The sequence below is a fragment of the Vanessa tameamea genome, chromosome 7 (genome assembly GCF_037043105.1).
Source record: "Vanessa tameamea isolate UH-Manoa-2023 chromosome 7, ilVanTame1 primary haplotype, whole genome shotgun sequence".
Taxonomy (NCBI): domain Eukaryota; kingdom Metazoa; phylum Arthropoda; class Insecta; order Lepidoptera; family Nymphalidae; genus Vanessa; species Vanessa tameamea.
In genome coordinates, this window is record NC_087315.1 from 1,185,018 (window position 1) to 1,209,769 (window position 24,752).

Genomic DNA, 24,752 nt, shown 5'->3' on the forward strand with positions numbered 1-24,752 from the left:
TTCTATGCTGAAATATTTTTTCATTACGCAAAACAAGCAATAAATGATTAACCCGACATCAAGAGTTTTATTTATGATATTGGTAAGCGGACGAGCAAATGGACGGACCTGATGGTAAGTGGTCACCACCGCCGATAGATAATGGTATAAGAAATATTAACCATTCCTTATATCACCAACGCGCCACCAACCTTGGGAACTAAGATGTTATGTCCTTTGAGGCTGTAGTTACACTGGCTCACTCACCCTTCAAACCGGAACACAACAATACTGAGTACTGATTTTTGGCGGTAGAATATTTGATGGGTGGTACCTACCCAGACGAGCTTGGACAAAGCCCTACCACCGAGTAACGGTAATTACACTAAAAAGTGAAAAAAGATAATTTCTCTAATACTTCAACTACAAATTCAAAAGAAGAACATATTATGTTTGTTATTTATTTTGATCGTTTATTTCATATTTCGAATATAAAAATGGGGCCAGTGACCTGATTCAGAATACATACATAATATGCTATATCAACATTTTATACAGACAGTTCCGAGATTTACAAATCACTATTACGAAGTTTTTGTATATTATCCGTTAGAAGCGTGCACTTGGAAAGTGTCCAGTCTGTCAATTGTCTTTCCAACGACATAAACTTCATAAGCATATACATATATATATAATAAAAAGTTATTATATTCGTCCTGTCCTGCGTCCTGCTATTATATCCTACATCTATTCCAAAACTATATTTTAAATCACTTTAAAAATGCAAAATATTAATATTTAAAATATTAGTATGATTGTATATAATTTAAAATAAAACTGCTATCATTCTAACCGTTTAGCTATCAAAAAATAAGATTTCTTATCTAAATATTCTTACAATAGCACTAAATTCAAAAGCATTTCTTCTAATCTGTATTATGTAAACTTACGATAACACAAAAATTGAAAATGCAAACGAAATCTCAACAAAAACGACCGAGGCGAATGCAACGTACAATTTTGTTGCATGAACGAAGTCTCTGTCAGAGGTAGCTTGCAAGCCGACATCCCGCGTGTTGTATTGATCTGGTCGAGTTGATTAATCCGAGGTCCGTGCATGCCACGGATACAGTAAACAACTTCACACAAATTCGAACTGGTATCGGTTTGCGGTAAGCTGAAAAACCAACATAATTTTTTAACTCTTCGTTCTTCTAACAAAACATTCGTTTGTTTTGCTTAAGGCGTTCTATGTTTTTAAAATGCGTTATGATGACTCTTTTTTAGTCTTGTATTTAAAACTGAGTTAAACTTTTAATATAATAATAATCTACAAGAAAATAACCTCTTATAATGCGGCAATATAAAAGACAATAATAATAATAATTACGCCCGAACTTAGGTGCCAACTCTCGAAGATAATTCGACGATTCTTTTCAATGTCTTCAGTACACTTTTATTTTTGAACCATAATTAATCCTTGACCTTAACCATGCTAGCTAGCAATTGGATACAGTTATATTACCCATACAGAAATCGACACTAAGAATTACCAAACCAATATTAGATAAATAACGAATACAATGAAAATCATAAATGTTCGCGAATAATTGTAGACAACAACTTAATTTCTGAACGAAAGTGCCAATTCAATACATTGTTACATTCGCTTATAGCGGTGATTGTCAGAATCGTTTTATATTAGACAAGGTCCCTCGTGTGGGTTAACTTTAATTTATCTGGAACATGACTTTTATTGTATTTTGAGGTTGTTGAATTTACGATATTCTTCCAAAAAAGTCAGTTTTTTAATGTCAATTAGTTACTGCATAGCATAAAATAAATACGTAAAACTTAAACATCAAAGGCACGCTCTTCTAAGGCGTTTTGACAAATCTGCAGGTTCCCTCAGGATGTATTCCATCAACTAGAAATTAAGCACATAGAATTTTAGTGGTTCTTGAGTGATTTGAACACGCAATCATGGATTAAAATTAATGTGTCGTACTGCTATGTATAAGAAAAATATTTTTAAAGTGGAAATTGGCTTTTGTGAAAAGTTTTCAATCGTTATACAGGTATTCCTGTAGCTCTGTATAACAGGTGATCGATTGATGCGGAGCTCATTCGTTTGAATGTTGAATGTGCAATAATGGATTAAGCAAATATTAGGGTGTAAATAGATCGATGCGACAACTCAATTTGATAACGTTTGCTAGTATTTTTTTTTTTTTTATGTTAGTGATGGCAAACGAGCAGGAGGCTCACCTGATGGAAAGTAACTACCACCGCCCATGGACATCTGCAACACCGGGGGGCTTGCAGGTGCGTTGCCAGCCTTTCAGGAAAGAGTACGCTCTTTTCTTGAAGGTTCCCAAGTCGTATCGGTTCGGAAAAACCGCCGTCGAAAGCTGGTTCCACAGAGTGGTTGTGCGAGGCAGAAAATGTCTTAAAAATCGCGCTGTTGTGGATTTTCGGACATCTAGGTGGTGTGGGTGATATTTTGAATTTTGACGAGATGTCCGAAGGTGAAATTGTCACCCGCCCAGAGGTAAGAGCAGTACTCCATGTGTGGCCGAATTTGTGCCTTGTAGAGTCTTAGATGATGGGCCGACGTGAAATACTGTCTTGCCTTGCTGAGCACACCGAGCTTTTTTGATGCCAATTTGGCTTTGCCTTCCAATTGACCGCGGAACTCAACGAGGCTCGAAATATCAACGCCAAGTATTCCGATACTAGCTGTGGCGGCTAATGGAATGTTCTTAAATAGTGGAGATACGACAAATGGTGTTTTTTTAGCAGTTAACGCGCAAACTTGCGTCTTTTTGGGGTTGAAATGGACTAGGTTCAGCCGGCCTCAGATCGAAACTTTGTTTAACGAAGACTCGATTTCAGACACAAGTTTGTTCCGGTTTTCTTCGACGTTTTCCCGAGAAATATTAGCACGGCCGGTGTATGAAGTGTCTACGGTGCTATTGTCTGCATAGCAGTAAATTTTACTGCAACAAGTCATTGATATACAGAAGAAACAGAGTGGGTGATAGAACACAGCTTTGTGGAACACCAGCATTGACGAATTTTAAGTCGGAGCATGCACCGTCGACAACGACTTTGATGCTCCGATCTGCCAAAAAGCTGGTAATCCAATTGCATAATTTCCATAGGAAGGAAGCTTCGAATGAAGCGCTTTGTGCCACACGCGATCGAAGGCCTTCGCTATGTCCAGACTGGCTGCTAATTCCACTGCTTCCGCCCATTTATGAGTAAGGTATACTAGAAGATCACTGGCTGAGCGACCCCGACGGAAACCGTACTGGCGGTCGCTAATCAGCTGGTACTCCTCTAGGTACCGCAGGAGCTGGCAGTTTATAATGGACTCCATTACCTTGGAGAACAAGGAGGTGATGGCTATAGGCCTATAATTGGACGGGTCTGAGCGGTTGCCCTTTTTAGGGATCCGATGCACCAAAGCAGTCTTCCAGGAGTTCGGGACGACGCCGAATGCATAGGATTGCCGGAAAAGACGCGTTAAGACCGGTGCCAACTCGGGAGCACAAGTTCGTAGCACGATTGGAGGGATGCCATCGGGTACTCTCGACTTATGAATATCCAAGGAAAGAAGTGCTTTACGAACTGTACTTTGCCGGAATTTAACCTCTGGCATCGTGGTATCACACCGCGGGATTGTTGGTGGTGACTTTCCTCGGTCATCCAGAGTCGAGTTCGCCGCGAAGAGAGAACTTAAAAGATCAGCTTTCTCCTTCGCGGTATGGGCCAAAGACTCACCGTCTCTGTGCAAAGATGGAAAAGAAGGCTGATAGAAATTCCCTAAGACAGCCTTAGCGAGAGACCAGAACGCACGTGTTCCTGAAGGGAGACGCACCAGTCTCTTGCCAATTGTGCCAATGTAGTCCGTCTTCGCCTTGGCAATCACGTTTTTGAAGGATCTAGAGGCAGAGTTATATTCCTTTCTGAATGCGCTGATATTGACATCACGAGACGCCGATGCGTTAGCCCAGTCTTGGTAGCGTTCCCATTTTCGGCGTGAAGCCGTTTTGCAGAAACGACCAAACCACGGCTGGGACTTGCCACCGATGGGGACCGCAGAATACGGAATGAACAGTTCCATACCCTGAAGTACCACATCGGCGACAGAGTCAGCAACAACGCTCGTATCATCCGACGAGAAACAAACCTGCCCCCATGGGTAGGATGCAAAGAAAGACCGCATCCCATCCCAATCTGCTGACTTGTAGTGCCACACTCGGCGGCAGCCCACGAAACGAGGTCGTGAGTACCGCGCAACCGGCACTGTACTCTGGATGAGACAGTGGTCCGACGAGCCCAGAGGGGGATCGATGATAACCTGGTAGCCATCCGGATGGGAAGTCAGCAGAAGATCCAACAGGGAGGTTATATGATCCTCCACGTCCGGTATTCGCGTTGGCGAGGTGACCAGTTGTGTCAAATCATATGTTAAAGCGAAGTCGAGAACAGATCTACCCGCATGATCGGTAGTGCGTGATCCAAACCATTCGACATGGTGGGCATTAAAATCGCCAAGAATTACGATCTCTGCGGATGGGATCTCCTGCAGCACGGAATCTGTAGCCATTTGAACGTGCTCAACCGGTCGGTTTCGGCATTACCGCTATGGGACCTATAAAGGCACGCGTAGATTCGCTGATGGTCGTCGCAGTCTACACGCAGCCAGATAATCGATAGGTCCTGCCCTTCAAGGCTGCCGAGGCGCACACCCCAGCTCGTGGTACAAAGCAATGTTCCAATTATTATCAAGAATTGTACCCGGGGTAAGAAAGAAAAGTCGTATCGGCAGGAGAGGAGATCTGGGTCTCGATAAGAAAGAGCCCCGAACAGTAGCGAGCGCAAAATTGCCACCCCCCCAGAATTCGGAGGACAGCCTGGGCATCCCTGCTCAGGTGGTGTACGTCCTTTGCATGGATGCCAAGAGAGGGATTCTCCACCGCAGTCGCTGATGGTACCCACCTGGGCTAATGAAACAATATTCTGCACAACCATTATGTTTTGGGGGGGAGGGGGATCGGGCCTCCGAGACTCTCACATACCGGACGAAACGCGGTAGCAGATTTTTAAGGATATTTAATTTATAAAAGAATCATCGCCAAAATGTTGAGATTATTATTAAAACGCTTTTTATGACGTCATGTATCGCTTCTTCTCTGTTCCTTATTCCATATTGCATGCGTGCGTTCCATAATGATTCGTGGCTAGATATTCTTATAATATTAAAACATACATATTTATTTGATAAATAAAAATCTATGATTTATTTAGATTTATTTGTACGTTCGATAACAGATTCAATGTCAATATCGATGTTACAGCCGCCGGGCGTCCAGTATCGTTTTTATATATTTTAATAAAAGAGTTTTTATTTGTTGATTCAATGAATATATATGAAAAACGAGTGAACTGTCTTGCCTCACACGGATGTAACTTTATATGTTTTTATCAGTTCATAGTCTCCATTAGAAAACGAGTGAAAGCTGCTAACACCTGAAGGATTTTTTGCATTGCTGACGTCATGCTCTTCATTACTATCAAAACTTTCCATAATGAAAGTAAATAAAACCAATTTCTTCAAATTAATCACTTTATTCAGATATAACTGACAATAGAGAGCTCTAACCTGTTCGGCTACTCGTCACAGAAGCCCTCTTTTCTGACAACAACCACTCATATTTATAACTGAAAGAGATTAGGGCAATCTTATGATTTTTTTTTTACAATCACCCTACTGTTTACATGCTCCGTACTTATTCGTAATAATCATAATTTAACGTAACTAATTTTAACATTAAGAAAATAATTTTACAAATAACAATAAACATAGCAATCAGTTTCTGAGAATTTCATTTTAAAACATAATTGAAATTATTTAAAACACATCAACATAAATAAATAATGCCGTTGCGCCGATATATATATATATATATATAAATAAATTAATGAATATTATCGTGTTATTAGTAGTGGCATCTCGATTACATAGTGTTATTAAAATGCGATAAAAAATAACAGTGATAAAACGTTATATAGACTACATTTAATCTTTTGTTTTTTTAGCACTTGACAAAACATCATAACAACACGTATATGAAAATTAACATTTCGTACATCCATAGTTTATTTGTCGTAATGTCTCGGTTTAATTGCTAGCTTATAGGATCGCAGATCTTGAGGTCCTGAGTCCATACGGGTCTGACACGTAAGCCAGGTTTTATATTGGCAAAGTGTTAAAAAAACATCCTTTTATATATTATATCGACGTTATTAACGTACTATGTAAGATGATGTACATATGTAATGTATGCCGACTATGTATATACATATGTATGTCGACTATGCCGGCTAAAACTTTTACCGATTTTTTCACATATTATGAACTGATCATTTTTAATCTCAAAAATTTTAATGGAAATTATATAAATCTTATATAATATAAATCTTATAGAAATATATATTGAAGAATGAAAACAGCTTGCGAACACTAAAACCAGTATTGTCGACTTCCCCGATAAAAGAATTGCTATTTAAATGGGTGTCAAGATCCATTAGAAGTAGTTTATACCTTTCCTACGGGAGTATCCAAAGTACCTCAAACGCTTTAAAGTGAAAATATCCTAATTCCAGATTATATATAGTTTTCACATATCGTTATAATAAATCAGAAAGCGATTGCTTTTTACAAAAAGTTTTCTTATGTCACATACAAGGTTGTAAAACGTTTTTTTTTTATGGGATGCTTTGTAACGCATCTATGCAAACAAATATTTTCTTGTGACCACTTATAATACAATTGTTATAAACGCAGCATTATGTCATTATTTATAACTATTTAGACGATATAATTTTTTTAAAGCGCTTGAGAAACACTTTACTTGGCGACGATGTTTATACATGTTCATATGTTTTGACATTGATTTAATAATAATTATTTATTTATTTGCCAAGAATTACTACTATTAGTAGCAAGTAGTACTACTGTTTATATGGGTGGTACATATTTATCAATGTTAGTCAACTAAATTTATACTGTGCAATTTGTATACATAAGAATGAATAAAGAGTCCTTCTTAATATAATATCTATTAAAATGTATATAAAATGTATATAAATATAAACATTAGAAAAATAAACGAAGAAATCAAATTAATTATTCATGAATTCAAAAAATACAACATATTTAAAGTCCATCCCTAGACTTCTTATTGTAGGTCATTCAGTAGTTTGAGTTAGAAAGAGTTATATTGTATTTTTTATTCTCAGACGTGGCTGAACAAGGACCGGGCTTGGCATTCGTGGCGTACCCTGAAGCAATTCTCCAGATGCCGATACCACAACTCTGGTCAATTCTTTTCTTCTTCATGCTTTTCATTCTTGGTCTTGGCAGCCAGTTCGCTGGCATCGAAGCGATAAACACTGCTATTGTTGATCAATGGCCTCAGCTCAGGAAGAGATATTGGATGGTAAGTAACTTAGTAATCGATTTTAATTTTCCACTGGTGTTCCCCTTCTTATGTTAAGAAGACGTGGATGTTATTCCATTTCGCTGTTTCAATATAGTTTGGTGAATATACGCGTGGCAGACTATCATTCAATGAATGCAGGTTTCCTTACGATGTTTTCTTTCACTGTCTAGCACGAGGCGTATGATAAACACAAATTAAGCCATTACAGCAAATATAAGATATAAGATCGTCTTTTGTCTATCTTATGCTTCTCGTCATAGTCCTTGGTTTTAGTTATTATTATTTTATTGCATGTAACTTATATTACGTCTTATCACTTACAAATATCTATCTCTGATATTTCCAGAAATTAACTTAGCGTTTTTTAAAACAATCTGAGATTCTATCTATTTATAAACCGAAACCGATTTAAATAATATTATGGAATATTAAAATGGTACGGTACTGGTGTTTCACGAAGTGACGAGCGCCGGATGCTTGTGTCCGTTGCTGTAGTTAATGTCGCATATTACTTTCCGGCATTTGACAATCAAGTATACGTCTAGTTTCTAGGCAACTCTCGTGGAATAGGTTTAGTGGTGTTATACCTATATATGTATAATATAATATTTTTGTTGTTATAGAAAATAATGTTTACAAGAAATTTGAGTAATATTCCTTTTTAGTTTATAAGTTATACAACTTGGAGGTAGCGATTTATCAAATATTAATAGCTCAATGTTATACAAGCTTGAACCCTGAACTATTGTAACCTACTACTTAAAACAGGCTTGCTTATTTTTGCTCATAAATTTTTTTTTTTTTTTCTCGGCTATAATCCTCTTTTTATTTCTTTGACGTAAAAGAATCTTAATCAAATTCCTTTAAACAACAATATAGTTATTTGCTCATATAATGCTTTAGCTTAAGAGTTATTTATGCAGTTTGCAAGAGAAAATCTTTCTTTGACAGTAACATCTGACCTTATCAACTTCAAATCCTTTTTCGCCCATAAATCCTTACCGATTTTAGATAAAAACCTGACGCATGAAATAAAACTTCCGAAGATATATTCCACCGTTTCCAAATAATTGGAAAGAATATTTATTCAAAATTCGAATATGTTCTATCGTAATAATCTCAATTGTAGTTTTATATGTCAGGTTGTCGTTCCGAATTCAGTTAATTAAAAATGATATCGATAAAAATAATGAGATTGCTTTTATTGAATCGATTTCAAATCCATTAGATAGAATTATCTTGGTCTCGCGGCTTAATAACATTACTGAATCAATTTTTTTTTTGTACTAGAGAAAGGCTCCTGTGACTAGAGAAAGTTAATAATAAAATGAAATAAAAATAAGAAAAAATATTATGTTAGGACCAATTAATAATTTTGTCAATTAATGTTTAAATCACAATTTCTAGACTTCGATACCAAGACGCCTTTCAATGATCAATCTTATTCTCTAACAGTGATTTATTATGTACCGACCACAATAAATACATAATCTTTGCCTTATCTGAGATTCCCAATCTAATTGTAATCATTGTGGAATTGATTATTGATGATGATGTGTATATTAGATATTATTCATATTTAGCCGTACGTTAAACATTGAATGATATTATATTAGGATAATGTTTGGCTAAAAACGTCTGAAACATGTGAGTCATAATGGTTTTATGTCAAAATGTTTATTAAGCGGTTATTTGGTGATGGACGTTTTAAAAATTAGCGATCTTGTAATACATAAGGATAAATAAAGTTTGAAGTATACATATAAACCGATCATTTTGTTACATTGTACAATTTTATATGAAGTTAAAGTATGTCATATAAATTGAAGAAGAAATTTAGTAATTTTTATTTTAGATTAAACAAAATTAGAAATGGGAGATTAAGTTTTGTATAGAAATTGGTCATTTTTGATATAAGAAATATTTGATATAAGATCATGTATATTGAAATTATAACTCTTTTGTAAATTCATATTAAGTTTCGTCATCTGTATATTCACTTGGTGGTAGGGCTTTGTGCAAGCCCGTCTGGGTAGGTACCACCCACTCATCAGATATTCTACCGCCAAATAACAGTACTCTGTATTGTTGTGTTCCGGTTAGAAGGGTGAGTGAGCCAGTGTAATCACAGGCACATGGGACATAACATCTTAGTTCCCAATGTTGGTGGCGCATAGGTGATGTAAGGAATGGTTAATATTTCTTACAGCGCCTTTGTCTATGGGCGGTGGTGACCACTTACCATCAGGAGGCCCATATGCTCGTCCGCCAATCAATGCCATAAAAAAAAAAAAATTAAGGCGATAGATGAGAAGCAAGATTTAAACCAAAGCAAACAAAAAAAATATGCAAGCAATATTGCAATTAAATAAATGCTTGTAAAAAAATACTTAATATTTATACAAAATCTAATTCATGTAATCCATTGTTTTCATAAAAACCATTATTATTACTAAGATACCTTCTCCAAGGGATGAAGGAAAATTAAAAGAAAAAATAGTGTCGTAAATCATAGTGACTATTATGAAAAATCTCTTTTTACTCGCAACTTGTGTTGGAAAATCAAGCTGCTGATGCTTAGGGAAGTGAACTATAAAATAATATGTTCTCAATTATAAAAATTTAATTCAATTCTAACAGTTAACTGATATAAAATGTCTTCAGGTATTAAGTCCGCCTTTAGTGTAAATTCAAGATTTTTTTTTATGTAATATACTTATTTAAATTTAATGGATTTAATCTTCACATTAAATATTGTGTTGATCTAAAGCCAATTTACCTTGATAAAGTCCACTGTTTTATGTATAATTATATATTAGTTTTCGCTTCCGTTTTAGTGGTCTGTTGTCAATTATTATTCACAAAATATCATTATAAATTATGACCTATGTGTTATTCTGTATATAAGCTATATCATTGTAAAGTTTCGTTAAAAGTATTTTTTCCTTGAAACAATAACAAGCATCCATACATATTATATATATAAGGTCAAGGGTTTTTCAATGTTCATGCTTTAATTCCTTATTTAAAAGTGAACTGGAATTGTCCTTTCCACTCTAAATGAACACTAATTAATAAAAAAATACGTTTATAACAAAGTCTTAAATAAATATTTAAATTACAATTTAAATTAACTGACACTTTTTATGCCATTAAAAAATTAGATACGTTTTTTACTGAGACGCCGCCCTCATTCGACTCAACTGCCAACACTCGAATGTCAACAAAAAGCTTACATATAATTGCCTTTACAAAGGTAACAAATTTGTTTAAAATAAAACAATAAACACGCATTAAGTAAACGCCACATGGCTGGACTGGTTCTTTTTTTTAATAAATGAGGTACCTCAGATATTTTAGTTAAATTCTGCATCATCAAGATTTAAAAAATATAATATACCTATATATACCTATATTGGACAACATCACATACATTACTGATCCCAATGTAAGTAGCTAAAGCACTTGTGTTACGGAAAATCAGAAGTAACGACGATACCACATACACCCAGACCCAAGACAACATAGAAAACCAATGAACCTTTTCTACATCGACTCGGCTAGGAATCGAACCCGGGACCTCGGAGTGGCGTACCCATGAAAACCGGTGTACACACTACTCGACCACGGAGGTCGTCATATATTATTAATCTCTATACATTGGGAATATTTTAGTCTTAAATATAAGATATGTTATATTTCAGGTAACAGCTGCCACGTGTTTCACGTTTTTCATCCTCGGTCTGCCAATGTGCTTCAGTGGAGGCGTTTATTTATTTACGCTACTGGATTGGAATACCGCGTCATGGGCTATTCTACTTATTGGAATTGCTGAGGTAAAGTATTGTCTCTTTCCTTGTTCGTCTGGATATAAACTAATTCCAAACTGGTGTCTTTAATTTAAATTTTGTCATGTAATTTCCATTTAGAAGTGTGTTTAGGAGCGTATTGGAATTGAGTATATTTAGATTTTCATGTATGTTTATGTGTTTGTTTTTATATATATTTATATGTATAATAAAAAGTACTTATACAATACATATTAAGACAATGTAAACTTCTCAGCTTCGGGTTGCTATTAGAAATGTAGTGGCAAAAACAATCCATAAATATTTATGACAAGGTTTTGAGTCGACACCTTGGACTATATAGACTAACAATAATATCCCAGATATACTTCCAAGAACAAATTGCATCACATTCCTTAAAACTGGTAACCTGCGGATTAAATTATGAAGCTGACCCGCTTAAATAATTTCGAGACAATCTTTTCGAGTTCAACTCGTAAAGAATTTTTCTCCGTACGTTGCTCCCCAATCTTTTTAGACAGAATCCAATGAATATTAATTTATTCTTATCTGCCCGGCATATCAGACTCCTCAGGACGTGAACAAGAGTGACGTATCAAATGGTATTGTTCTAGATGTACCACAGCTGATTGTATTCCGAGCGTCTATCAATATTTCTAATTAAAATGATACCGTTTCGTAATCATATCTGTGACAGCGTGTCTTCGGATATTAATATCCCCTAGAATAACGTTGTTTTCATTTTTAGGAATAACTAGTGGCATTATTCGAAATTCGACCGTAATTCATTGCTAATAAAATATTAAATGCGTTGATTAGAAAGATAAAAATAAGGCTCTACTGAACGATACCTTGTCACTACAACAATAAAAAAAATCAAATGTTAAAAAAAACCTCATTGATTTATTGATGATGATTGAAATTTGCCGTTTAATAAATTCAAATCATATTATTGGATACAAGATAAAATAAATAATAAAAAATCGTAGAGCTAATACTAGTTGACTTTCAAGCATGATATACATATTTGTATTTAACTAACATTTAACTTTGTATTTTAAATCTTGAAAAAGAGTAACTATTGAGTCTCTTACCGGTTCTTCTCGGTAGAATCTACATTTCGAACCGATGGAATTATTCAAAGTGGTCGTAAAAGTCTACTTGAATTAAGAATTTTGATTGTGATTTTAACATGACGATATAAAAAGTAAAAATATAATAAAAATAGAAAATTAATACTTTAAAGAAACTTAATTTAAGAAACGATCTTTTGAAACACTTCAGCCGTATCTTAAACAATATACAGAGTCAATATTATCTCACAAGGAACAAGCTTACTGAACTTAACTAACAATCTTACAGACCACAGCGGTGTCTTGGAGCTACGGTATTAACCGCGCTATGCGAGACTTGGCTTCTATGGATATGAAACTCAATAAAGTGTTGAGATTTTACTGGAAGGCTGCCTGGACGTTTACCGTACCTGTTGCGAGTTTTGTAAGTTTATTTTTTTTAATTTAATGGAAACGTTTTACAGGCAATGATAGGATTTTGTACAGGCTCATCTGGTTAATTGATACTTCCACATATTACACAGTATTTATAGTTGTGTTTTGATTGCTAAATGAGCCAAATTAATTACAGATTGTATAAAACAAATTCGCTTCCCGCTGTCTGTCTGTCCCTATGTATGCTTATATCTTTAAAACTACGCGAAGAATTTTGTATTTTTTTTTTAAATAGATAGAATGAATCAAGAGGAAGTTTTATATATATAAACAAGCATAATATAGTAGAGAAACACTGATAATTTTAGTACATAAACACATTTTTTGCGATTTCATTGCAACATACATACATACATTAGCAGCCTGTAAATTTCCCATTGCTGGGCTAAGACCTCCTCTCCCTTTGAGGAGAAGGTTTGGAGCATATTCCACCACGCTGCTCCAATGCGGGTTGGTGGAATACACATGTGGCAGAATTTCGTTGAAATTAGACACATGCAGGTTTCCTCACGATGTTTTCCTTCACCGCCGAGCACGAGATGAATTTTAAACACAAATTAAGCACATGAAAATTCAGTTGTGCCTGCCTGGGTTTGAACCCGAAATCATCGGTTAAGATGCACGCGTTCTAACCACTGGGTCATCTTGGCTCTTTTCATTGCAAACGCTGATTAAACCCTACGGGATAGATCAAAATAATGTACAACAGTATTGTAAAACTTAAAAAGTTCTACAAAAAAGCCCATAATGGTATTTTTCTAACTCTTAGAAATTATTTACAATAACCATTTTTTATCATTTACATTTTACGAGAAACAATGGCTTATTTACGAAGCAATTTAAGCCAATACAGCATTAATCCTTATCCAATTAAGCACCTTTATTACAATGTGCATTCAATATAGATCAATATGGCATTGAACTGACTGAAAAAGCTGTGAAGGTTGTATATAGATACATTCTGCAACATATTTAGTATCAGCATTGCACCCGTGCGAAGCCGGGGCGGGTACTAGTGTACTAATAAGTAAATCTAACGTGACGTTGAAACCGTGGCATCGTGGCCAATAACATTATCAGATTCTTCTAGTCAATAGTTTTATTATAATACATACATTTATTGGTCTCCCCTAATAGAATCTGTCTTTGATCCGTTTTTTCTCACAAACAAAAGCATAGGAAAATATTTGTATCGTTCGTCAACTCTGGCTAAAAGATCACAGTGATTATATTGCAACGTGTTTAAATAAAACCATGCAAAAATGTTGTGAAAATGAATATGATACTAGTTTTTACATTTAGGCTAATTAGTTTGTAAGGGTTATTATAAAACTGCTTGCGCATTAACGAGTGGAAAATATCTCTTATGTTTTTTATATGTTAAGGCTGTAAATTCTGCTTTGAAAATATATTTTTTAAATATAAATACGAAATTTTGGATGGATGTTTGTAACTCAATCACGCCAGAACAGTTGATCTTATCCGAATGAAAATTGGCACAGAGATAAATTTTAGTCTGGATTAGCACATATGGGACTTTTTATCCCTAACACCTGCACCCCCCGCCCCTCATACGCGGGCGAAGTCACGGACGGAAAGTAGTAAAATTATAAATATGAAAGGAATTTAGTTTGTTATGCTTTTACGTATTAACTATACAATTGATTATCATGATAAATTTACGTTATCAAGAGTACAAAAAAGAATAGGTATATGGTACCGAAAACCTCCCCTCTTCACACGTAAAGCCACAAAGCTACGCGGGGAATTACATCAAATAATAAATGAAACTAGAATCATCAATCACGTATGTTGTTATACTTTATTGAGTGTTGTTGGTTCAGTTTTTAATTTGTTTTGTAATTCCATAGAATGATAAACAGTTATAATAAATACGACGGTAAATACAGCAATTTTATTATATATTTATACGTATATGACATAATGCATACAAAATAAAGTTGTGATATGGGGGAAGCGACTAGAGCTCTAAAAAGTGATTTACTTTTTAAATGAAATATTGATGCATTGCACTTAATGAAAGGCAAAAATAAAAAGAAAATACTCAAATCTGAGACAGAATCGTTGGAGGAACTTGAGTCGATTTTACTTTAGTTATTTACGAGCTAAACGTAACTTTTTGTTATTTATATATTATTGATGTTCATTTAATTTCTTACAAACTTGAACTTAAGTTGCTTGAACTGCAAAAAAAAAATTAAAAATAAATAATTTATAACAAATTAATTTTAATGTTGTTAATAAATTACAAGAATGTCGACAAAATTGTGATGTCTAATGATCGATTTTTTTTTTACAAACATTATTTTATTACATTCATTTATTGAGTTCCAGTAAATGTATCTATTGTTTTGTTATGCAAAATCTGTATCTGTGACGTAATTCATTGTAATTTTACTTCACAGGGTATTTTAGTGTTCGTTTTCTCCGCTTGGTCCCCGCCATCTTATGAGGATTACCTATTCCCGCTATTCGCTGATCTACTCGGGTGGGCTGTTGGTTTTTCTACGTTGATTTTATTCCCTGTCGGAGTATGTTGGGCTCTTTATAAAGGATATGTAAGTATGATAATCAATTTAATAGAAATCCGGCTCGAAGGACTTAATTAACATAAATGTATTTTATTTTTTTTTATTTAGTTATTATAGTAGGTATGTGGCCAATAGGGTTACCGATTATAATCCATCCATTTCCAATAGCCGTTGGAATGCACCACTAACTTTTACGCTGGCTTACTAACCTTTAAGCCGGCAAGCAAAAGAAATACTATGTAACGCTGCTTGTCGGTTTAATATGACGTGGGTGGTATATAAATTGACGATACATGATTTTTTTTCCGAAATGAGTATGTTGGCCATAATGGCCTCTACAGCGTCACCGGGCGAATCGATAGATGGGTTAGCATAAACTTCTACTTTCAAGTTAAAGTGACAATAATAATAATTGAATATGAATGTGTGCAGTTAGATAACCTAAATAGTAACACAGATAATAAACATTTGTAGGGACAAAAAATCTCTTTTTTTTTTCAATCGTTATTCATGGCACGGATTGCGTTAAGCTAAGACAACCTAAATGTCTAAAGATATCTCAGAATACTTGAATCTATTTCTGGGTGAGTGCCACGTAGTTTTATCGCGGACTTGTGCCAAGATAATACATGACTCACAAAGGTTTAAATATTTTTTACTTTGACACAATTTTAACGAAATATAAGTATTTCATTTTTACTATTTAAAGTGTATTGAGCATGTTATGTTAAGTTACACGATTGTGGATTAATAACAAGTTAGAAACTCAAATAATAAAAATTTCATAGGATTTAAAAAGTTAAAATTATAAATTAAATTGATGTTTATTTATTTATGATATTTCAAAACATAAGTATTATATTAGTGAAATTATGACCAAAAAAAATCTATATTATATTCAATAGTCGTATTATAAATCTTAACTATAAAAAGTCCTATATTGACAAAACAATGAAATTACTTAAAATACAATCAGAACGTTCTTCGATATTAATATATTACGGAAAATAGATTCCATTGCGCCTTAATATATCACAATAACTTTTTATTGACCACCTTGCGATTTGCTTTCCAATTTATTTAACAAATTTCGAAATATTATTAAGACAAAATTAATCAACAAATCTTATTATTCATTAAAATAATATTTTTAATTAAAGACGCCTGGATTTAGGCTCGGGTTCTAATACAGGACTGATTAAAAAATAATTGTGAATATTAACATTATTGTAAATCTGGTTATTTAAAAGAGCAACTGTGCGCGTTTCGTACCATTTTTCTCGCTGGAGGATACTTTCCGAAAGGTCAATATTTCAACCCTGGTAGAGTAGATTCAAAAATACTTAATCGTAAAGCTTACGTCTTGAATAAAATACATTTGATTTGATTTAAAAGCGAGTTAGCAACTAGCAGCAGATCAAAGACAATCGGTATCACTAGTCATTTCTGGTAAGGCATCGTGCACCACTCACTCATCTGTATGAGTGACCCAGTGTAATTACAAGCACAAGAGACTGAATATCTTAGATTATACGTATATTGACGGATTTAAAAACGTTTATATAATATAAACGAAAAATTCTTTGGTCACAGTTGACTATTAGCTTCTAGTATGAATAAAAAAATGAATAATTCATATTTAGAATTTAAATTTTACTTTTAATTTTGCAGAGGGGCAAAGAACTGTTTACGCCGACACCTGTATGGCAGCCAGCTGTCAAATCGCTTGAACCCTTGAACTCCGGTTCCAATATTGTCGATGATCCTGAGCGTGCAGGACACGAAAATATTGCATATATGTAGTTATAAAATGAGAATAAAAATATGTAAATAATTTTAAAAATATGAAATGTTTTATAATCCTTATTCGTTTGATCAGTAATTTTTTATTAGTTCCTGTTTTAGATTAAATTTGGAGTATGCGAATGACGTTGTGTAGTGGAATTTGAGGCACAGAGGCTATGATGTATGATTCCTGTTAACTTTTTATTTTTATATAATTAAATATATTTCTCAAATGAAGTCTATTTTATTAAATTTATTCCCGCAGCTAACCATTATATTAAGATATGTATATTGAGGCAAACTCAATTGATAAATAAATTATAATAAAATTATTATTATGAATTATTTTTTTAATCTTGATAATTATTAATTTCATGGTACATTATTAAGTTAGTTAAATACTTATTTAACGTTTTATTTAATAATTGAAATACGGTCATATTTTCTTTTCATACATTAGTGTAAAAAATATTTTTAACCGACTTCAAAAATTAAGGAGGTTCTCAATTTGACTGTACTTTTTTTTTTAATAAACTACAGTAATTAATATTTACACGTAAGTTGTATTTTAATTTCCATCAGACCAAAATATTACAAATTATTTTATTTTTTTTTCATTTTATTTGTCGTAGTAACATTGTAAAGTTAGTAAGGTCGTAATTGGAAAAAGTTTGCTGTAATTAACAACTAAGCCCACTTATCTTCCTATCCATCTATTGAGATTTGTTTGCGACAATATTTAAGCGACCGCTCAAGTTGCCGAGATGTCTTAATATAATCATTCAAAAGTATCTAATCGGAATCAGCGTCTTTAACTGAATGTCGCAAGAGACTTAAAACCACAAAGTTTTCTCAGATAACAACAAGTTAATTCCTTTTAAATTGAACTAAATTAATGTTAGCGTTATCGTTTAATTCTTATAACAGCTTTCTTCGAGTCCTTTTCATCTTCATTTTATTATCTCTCGTCCATTCTGAGAGATACTTTAATAAAGAGATGTATGGAGATAAGATTTTTGGATAGCCAATCATTTTAATATTATTTTGGAACTAATTGCCGCCGGAGGCTTTTCTCGCTGTTTGTGGGTTAATCATCAGGTGTTAAAAAAATCCTATGGGGTTCAAGCTTGCTTCAAACCAAATAATATGAAACGTAACATACAGAGTTATTTTCTCGTTTATAATATTAGAATAGAGTAAAAATGTTTTATGTAATGTACGTTGTGATAATAATGAGTAATTTTTAAATCAATAAAAGGACGAAGGTACCCGACATTTATCTTCAGTGTTTGTAAGTATTAATGATAATGATAGACCACGTCGTTCGATAGGGTTCAGAAGGGTCCTCAAATGTAACAGCCCGGAATTAAATACGTCGCCGGACTCCAACTGGAATTAACGGACGGATAAAGGTATGGACCGTAGTTCGTCGTTTGTTTAATTATATCTTAAGATTATTATTACGAACTATTTATAAACATTTTTAATGATATTAAATCAAACTAATTTTTCACTCATTTGTAACTTTACGGATTCAGTTGTTTATTAAATAATATGAGAACAATTTCTTAAAGTTAAAGAACCATAACGCCTCGGCGTTCGTATAAATTCGCAACAGTTTCAAAACTTCCGACTTTAAAATACACTGAACTTCAAACTGCACTTCAAAAAGCTGAATGGTATATAAATACATAAGTTTGTATGTAATTAATACAGCCTTAAATATTAATTAGAGCTTTATACGAGTCTGACAATTACTATTACCTTGAACGTCGGCCCATCGTCTAAGACTATACAAGGCGCAAATTCGGCCTCACATGGAGTACTGCTCTCACCTCTGGGCGGGTGCTCCCCAGTACCAGCTCCTTCCATTTGACCGTATCCAACATAGAGCAGCTCAAATTATTGACGATCAAGCCCTTTCTGATCTGCTCGGTCCTTTGGCTCTGCGTAGATGTTGGATCACTCTGCATCTTCTGCCGAATCTTCCATGGGGAATGTTCCGAGGAATTGTTTGGATTAATCCCGGCAGCTGAATTTCACCTTCGGGTATCTCGTCAAAATTTTAAATTTCACCCGCATCACCTAGATGTCCGAAAATCCACAACAGCGCGATTTTTAAGACATTTTCTGCCTCGCACAACCACTCTGTGGAACCAGCTTTCGCTGGCGGTTTTTCCGAACCGATACGACTTGGGAACCTTCAAAAAAAGAGCGTACTCCTTCCTAAAAGGCCGGCAACGCACCTGCAACCCCCCTGGTGTTGCCATTCAAATATGCCATGTCCATGGGCGGTGGTAATCACTTTCCATCAGGTGAGCCTCCTGCTCGGTTGCCCCCTATAACATAAAGAAAAAAAAGGGACTCGTTTACAAAATCTCGTCGATAATTTTAATAAAAAAAAAAATATTACTATTAGTTCTCATTTTATATTTCCATGGAAGATTAATTATTGTTGAAATAATAACATACATATTATGTTCTAAATATATAACAGCCTAAACATTTTGTTAGTGAAAAATACCTATTGATAAATTATGATTATTTGATGATATTGTATGAAAATCTATTTCTGAATCGCGTCATCTTTTCGTTGCTTCCCCTTTCCACACTCCACGTATTGACAAGAGAACTACACGATGAAGTTGCTCGCTAAGCCGTCCTTTAAATGCCAAACCGTTCGAAACAGACGACTTCACAACATAACTCATTTCAAAATGTTTAATTACAAATCTAATTTGCGAGTGAGTGTTATTTTATTGGTGAAAAAAGAATAAATCACATTTATCATAACAATCATTATTGTTTTATTATTAAGTGTATTTAAATTAAGTGAAGAAGTAGAACTGTACTCGCACCTTTTTTATTTAGTAATGAACGTAAAAACTTACTGGTTAGATTCGATTAGTTTAGATGTTGCTCAAAATAAATGAACATAGCATGAAATATACTATAACCTTTTTGCCTTATTATGTAATATGTGAGTTTGTTCTACTTTCTCGCTTTAATGTTTTACCCTCATGACATTTGGCACGCGAAAAGCTTGAGAGACGTGCTAGTGCTTATCATTCCACGGTGAACAGTTCCTATTCTAGCGAAGCCTCAAAATAAAGAACATCTAATTTAAAATTTTAATGTATTCAGAAATTTATATTAGGTATGTATACAATAATAGATGAGTCACCAAAATGGAGATTATGGGTTCAAATTTCAATTTTCGTTTGGGTTTTTTTTATAAGTCACCTCGTGGTGGGGAATTTCTGCTGTGGAAAGTATAAGTAAAACATAATTCTACCACAAGTGTGTTGAGTGTTGTGTGCATGAGTTACGTTTTAAGAACAGAGTCTTCAAATTAAAATTATATGAGATATTAATTTTTCATTGACGTGCACACGCATGCGTGACGATAAGATATCAGGGTAGCAGCTTTAACCATACTAATCTATAATCCATGCTTGGAAAAGTTGGTCCTTCGAGCCGGATTTGGCCAAACCATCGTACTTCAATTTATTTTCAGACTGATCCTTTATTTTAGTCATGCGCTTATTAAAACTAGAAACTTAACGACGTATAAATTAATAACAGTCCACTAAATAACTTTCAAAGCAATCACATTACTCATAAAGCAGCAAACCCTGACACATTTCATATTAAACATAGACGTGTAACACTAAGTCTAACTCGATACAGAATCGTACATTCGAATAAACATTCACTTACTGTAAATACCACAACAAGCTTAGTCCTATTTACTTATCCGTAACTTAGACGCGCAAATATTGAAGTCGGTCTCAAAACAGATCTGCCTAAATGTGTTGAGATACACGGTAGGATTGATACGAGCGACTGAGTAGGTTCTATTGCATTCGATTCGATTCATTGTATACATATAATCTAAATAAATAAAAAATTATAAATCTAAAATTACTACCCGTTTAAATTCCGAATTTAAGTTAAATGATTAATTTAAATAAATCTTACGTCACATATATTTTTATAATTTATCATGAGCGAGGATACTTGTCCGTTTACCTTGATATTCTGTCACATGCTAGTTACAGGGATCGGTCTTGTTGAAAAATCTCCACGGCTTCTCTTTAAGTGATACAAAGACTGCACATGTTATAACCGGTTTATTACTTTTATTAAATAAAATACAATTGATCTGTTTACTTACGAAGGATCTCCACGTTAAATTATCAAGACGTCTTAGTGTGCGTGAGATAATTACTACTAAGTACACGCTTTTTTTACCCTTGTAACCTTATGTACTATAAGGCATACTTTTCAATGACGCTCTTTTCAAAAGTATATTATTTTAATAAAAGGCAAAGCTAAAATTATCGAACAATACAAAATACAAAGTATTGTGGACTTGAAGTCATTACTTTAAACATCATTACACAGTATAAAACAAAGTCGCTTACCGCTGTCTGTCCCTGTGTATGCTTATTTCTTTTAAAATTACACAACGGATTTTGATGCGTTTTTTTTAAATATATATATTGATTCAAGTGGAAAGTTTATATGTATAATATGTACATGCACAAAATAGCAGAGAAACATTGATAATTTTAGTTTACTGAGTTTTCTGAAGTGATGTCGTAAATAAACACATTTTTTGCGCTTACATTGCAAACGCTGGCTGAATCATACGAGAATAATGTACTACAGTATTGTACACGCTAAAAAGGTCTTCAAAAAATTCCGAGATGGTATATGACTATCTCTAATGGATAGCACACAACGACCATTTTTTATCTTTACTTTTTACGAGAAATAATGGCTTATTTTCGAAGCGATTTTAGACAGTACAGCATTTATCCTCACCCAATTAAGTACCTTAAATACATTATACATTTAATATAGATCATTATGGCCCTTTACAGCATGTAATTTAAATGAATATTGTCGAAGATATTACAGATTTAAAAAGCAGGTACATAGCGGTTTCTATTGTCTAATGACTGAAAAACTATGAACATTGTAAGACATTCTGTAGTATATTTAGTATCAGCATTGCACCCGTGCGAAGCCGGGGTGGGTCGCTAGTTTAAGTATGAGATCGGTTCATGAAATCGAAAAAATGTTCCTTGAAAGCCCTCGTGTACTCATAAATAATATGACGTGAGTCATTGATATTATTAAGTCATTAGCTAACAAGTATAATATTATATACTGAAACAGAACGTCAATACTCAGCAATACTAGTAACTCACTTCGTATCTTATTCGTGAATTATTAAAGTAACGACTCGCGCGTGTTACACTATTTTGACGTGTGTATTCCTAAGTTTATTACTTAATCTCATTACACAGTCATATTCTGCGGTGAGATTCGAGTTTATTCTTACATAATAGCAATCATTACATGTATATACTTTATTGTTATAAAACAAAACAAATAATATTTTATTTTATAAATGTTTAATAACACACACGTTGTATGACTGTTTACTCTTCGCTCGAAACAACAATATAGCTTTAAACTAACACTAATTGAATAATAACAAAAACATTCAATTCAATGCAAATACAGTTGACGAGCTCTGGACTTCACAAACAATAATTTAAAATAATATATTGATAAATACTCTCGGCTCTAATTCCATGGCATTTTTGATTCTATTTGGGTTTGAATTTAGAATTTTATTTTTTTATTTTATCTATTTAGGAAGTAAAGAGCAAAGTGGATAAACTGTTAGTACCATTATAATTATATTTATTACAGAGTATCTTTCGGCCACGGTGGTCATTAACAAGTCGCCTACACAAGAGATACTATTGTGCACAAAATAGGGGGCAATTCTACTGACTAGCAACAGCTCCTTACAAATATAAACCTCAGTTTAAACGTAACTGAGTGCCAATTCTACTTATTTATATCGATTGTGATACATTCCGATCAAACCTCGACCGAACCGCAACAGGATTTTTGTTAATAGAGTAGAAACACGTTTCAATTTGATTACGTTAAAGTGACAACTTGTTAGTAGAATTAACCTCAGTTCGGTGATGTGCTGTCTCCCTCACTCATATAGCAAAAATGAATAGACGAAAATATTTTTCTACCTGATGGTTGAGTAAATTATTAAATTAATTTTCCTGAGGATTATAGAAGCCGTTTAAGTTCACGGATTGCTTTCAAACGAAATTTTACTATTTGATGTTTGAAATTAGACTGTTCGAGGATTGTCTATATTTAATTATCAGACGCTTTCATCTTCTACATAGGGATTAAATCGTAACAAATTACTTCCACGGTTTCACCACGATTATAAGCTTTATTTTATTTCATTAAACAACAAAAAAAAAAACAAATTACGATAAATTTATTTAAGTAATGTGGCAACTGTTTTTTTTCTATTTTTAATACACCAACTACGTTTCATTTGATAATTACACATAAAATGCAATCTCTGCCACTTACAATTATGTAATCGTCCTTTCTGAAATGATTTCATACCTATTGAACGGCATGACTCCTTAGATAAACAACCTTGCTAAATAATTAGACGACCTCCGTGGTCGAGTAGTGTGTACACCGGTTTTCATGGGTACGCCACTCCGAGGTCCCGGGTTCGATTCCCGGCCGAGTCGATGTAGAAAAAGTTCATTAGTTTTCTATGTTGTCTTGGGTCTGGGTGTTTGTGGTACCGTCGTTACTTCTGATTTCCATAACACAAGTGTTTTAGCTACTTACATTGGGATCAGAGTAATGTATGTGATGTTGTCCAATGTTTATTTATTTATTTATAAATAAAATTGCGTCTCATTTACGTGAAATTTATCCTTATGTCTGTCTTTTTAGTAATCTATAGAAACAAATTAAATACTTTCAACTCCAATACAGGCGTTCAGCGAGGAGATTCATCGAGACGAAAGATTATTATTATGAATTATCATGATACTTCACTTATTTGCGCGTCAAATGTAATGACGTTAAAAAATATGTACATGTATAAATACAATGAAAAATAAAATACTACAAAATATTGTAAATATTTTTCTCTGTTTTTTAATCAATAAATGATTATTATTATTAAATCAGTTTACGCAACAATTAAATTAATTGTTTTATTGAATTGACATAACTTTGTCGAGTGTTTCAAATTCAGTTCAATTAAGCGCTTTTTGTAATTTGAGATTCGTTATCCTAATAAATTCCTCATTCGTTTTACGCTTCGTGTTACAAGTTGATTAAATTCTTCTTCCGCAGCTATGTAACTTTTTAATTTTCGAGAATTTTGTAGAGCTGACAATTTCAGAAACGATCAACCAGAGACCACGCTGATACAATAAAGAGAAATTCATACAAATGTGTAGAAACAGTAATGTGGAATAGACAGAGGTTAGGATTAATTGCAAACTATATAATAAATAAAAATCAAATTATGTTTGTTGGTAAGCGCATCACTTAGGAACGGTTCAACTAATTGACCCTCTCTTTTTTCAAAATGTTTGTAATAATCCAAATATAATTTTTATAAGTTAGAAAAAAAATCCGAGAAATTTTCAAATTCAGCGAAACTAAATGTATCCTTTTTAGAGGATTCGGACGCTACTCCGTCGTTTTGTAAACAAAAGTCTATATGTGTCTATCGAG

General features: G+C 33.7%; 1 protein-coding gene across 1 annotated transcript in view; it reads left to right on the forward strand.

Moving 5' to 3' along the window:
• The window catches only part of LOC113392207 (sodium- and chloride-dependent glycine transporter 2-like), a 32,421-nt gene extending 15,241 nt beyond the window's left edge, over positions 1–17,180 (forward strand). The window contains exons 7-11 of the mRNA XM_026628502.2: positions 7,291–7,490; positions 11,198–11,329; positions 12,665–12,799; positions 15,237–15,389; positions 17,034–17,180. Of these exons, the coding sequence (XP_026484287.2) occupies positions 7,291–7,490; positions 11,198–11,329; positions 12,665–12,799; positions 15,237–15,389; positions 17,034–17,165 (752 nt within the window). The 3' untranslated portion in view covers positions 17,166–17,180. The remainder of the gene's footprint in view (positions 1–7,290; positions 7,491–11,197; positions 11,330–12,664; positions 12,800–15,236; positions 15,390–17,033) is intronic.
• Positions 17,181–24,752: the final 7,572 nt, after the last annotated feature.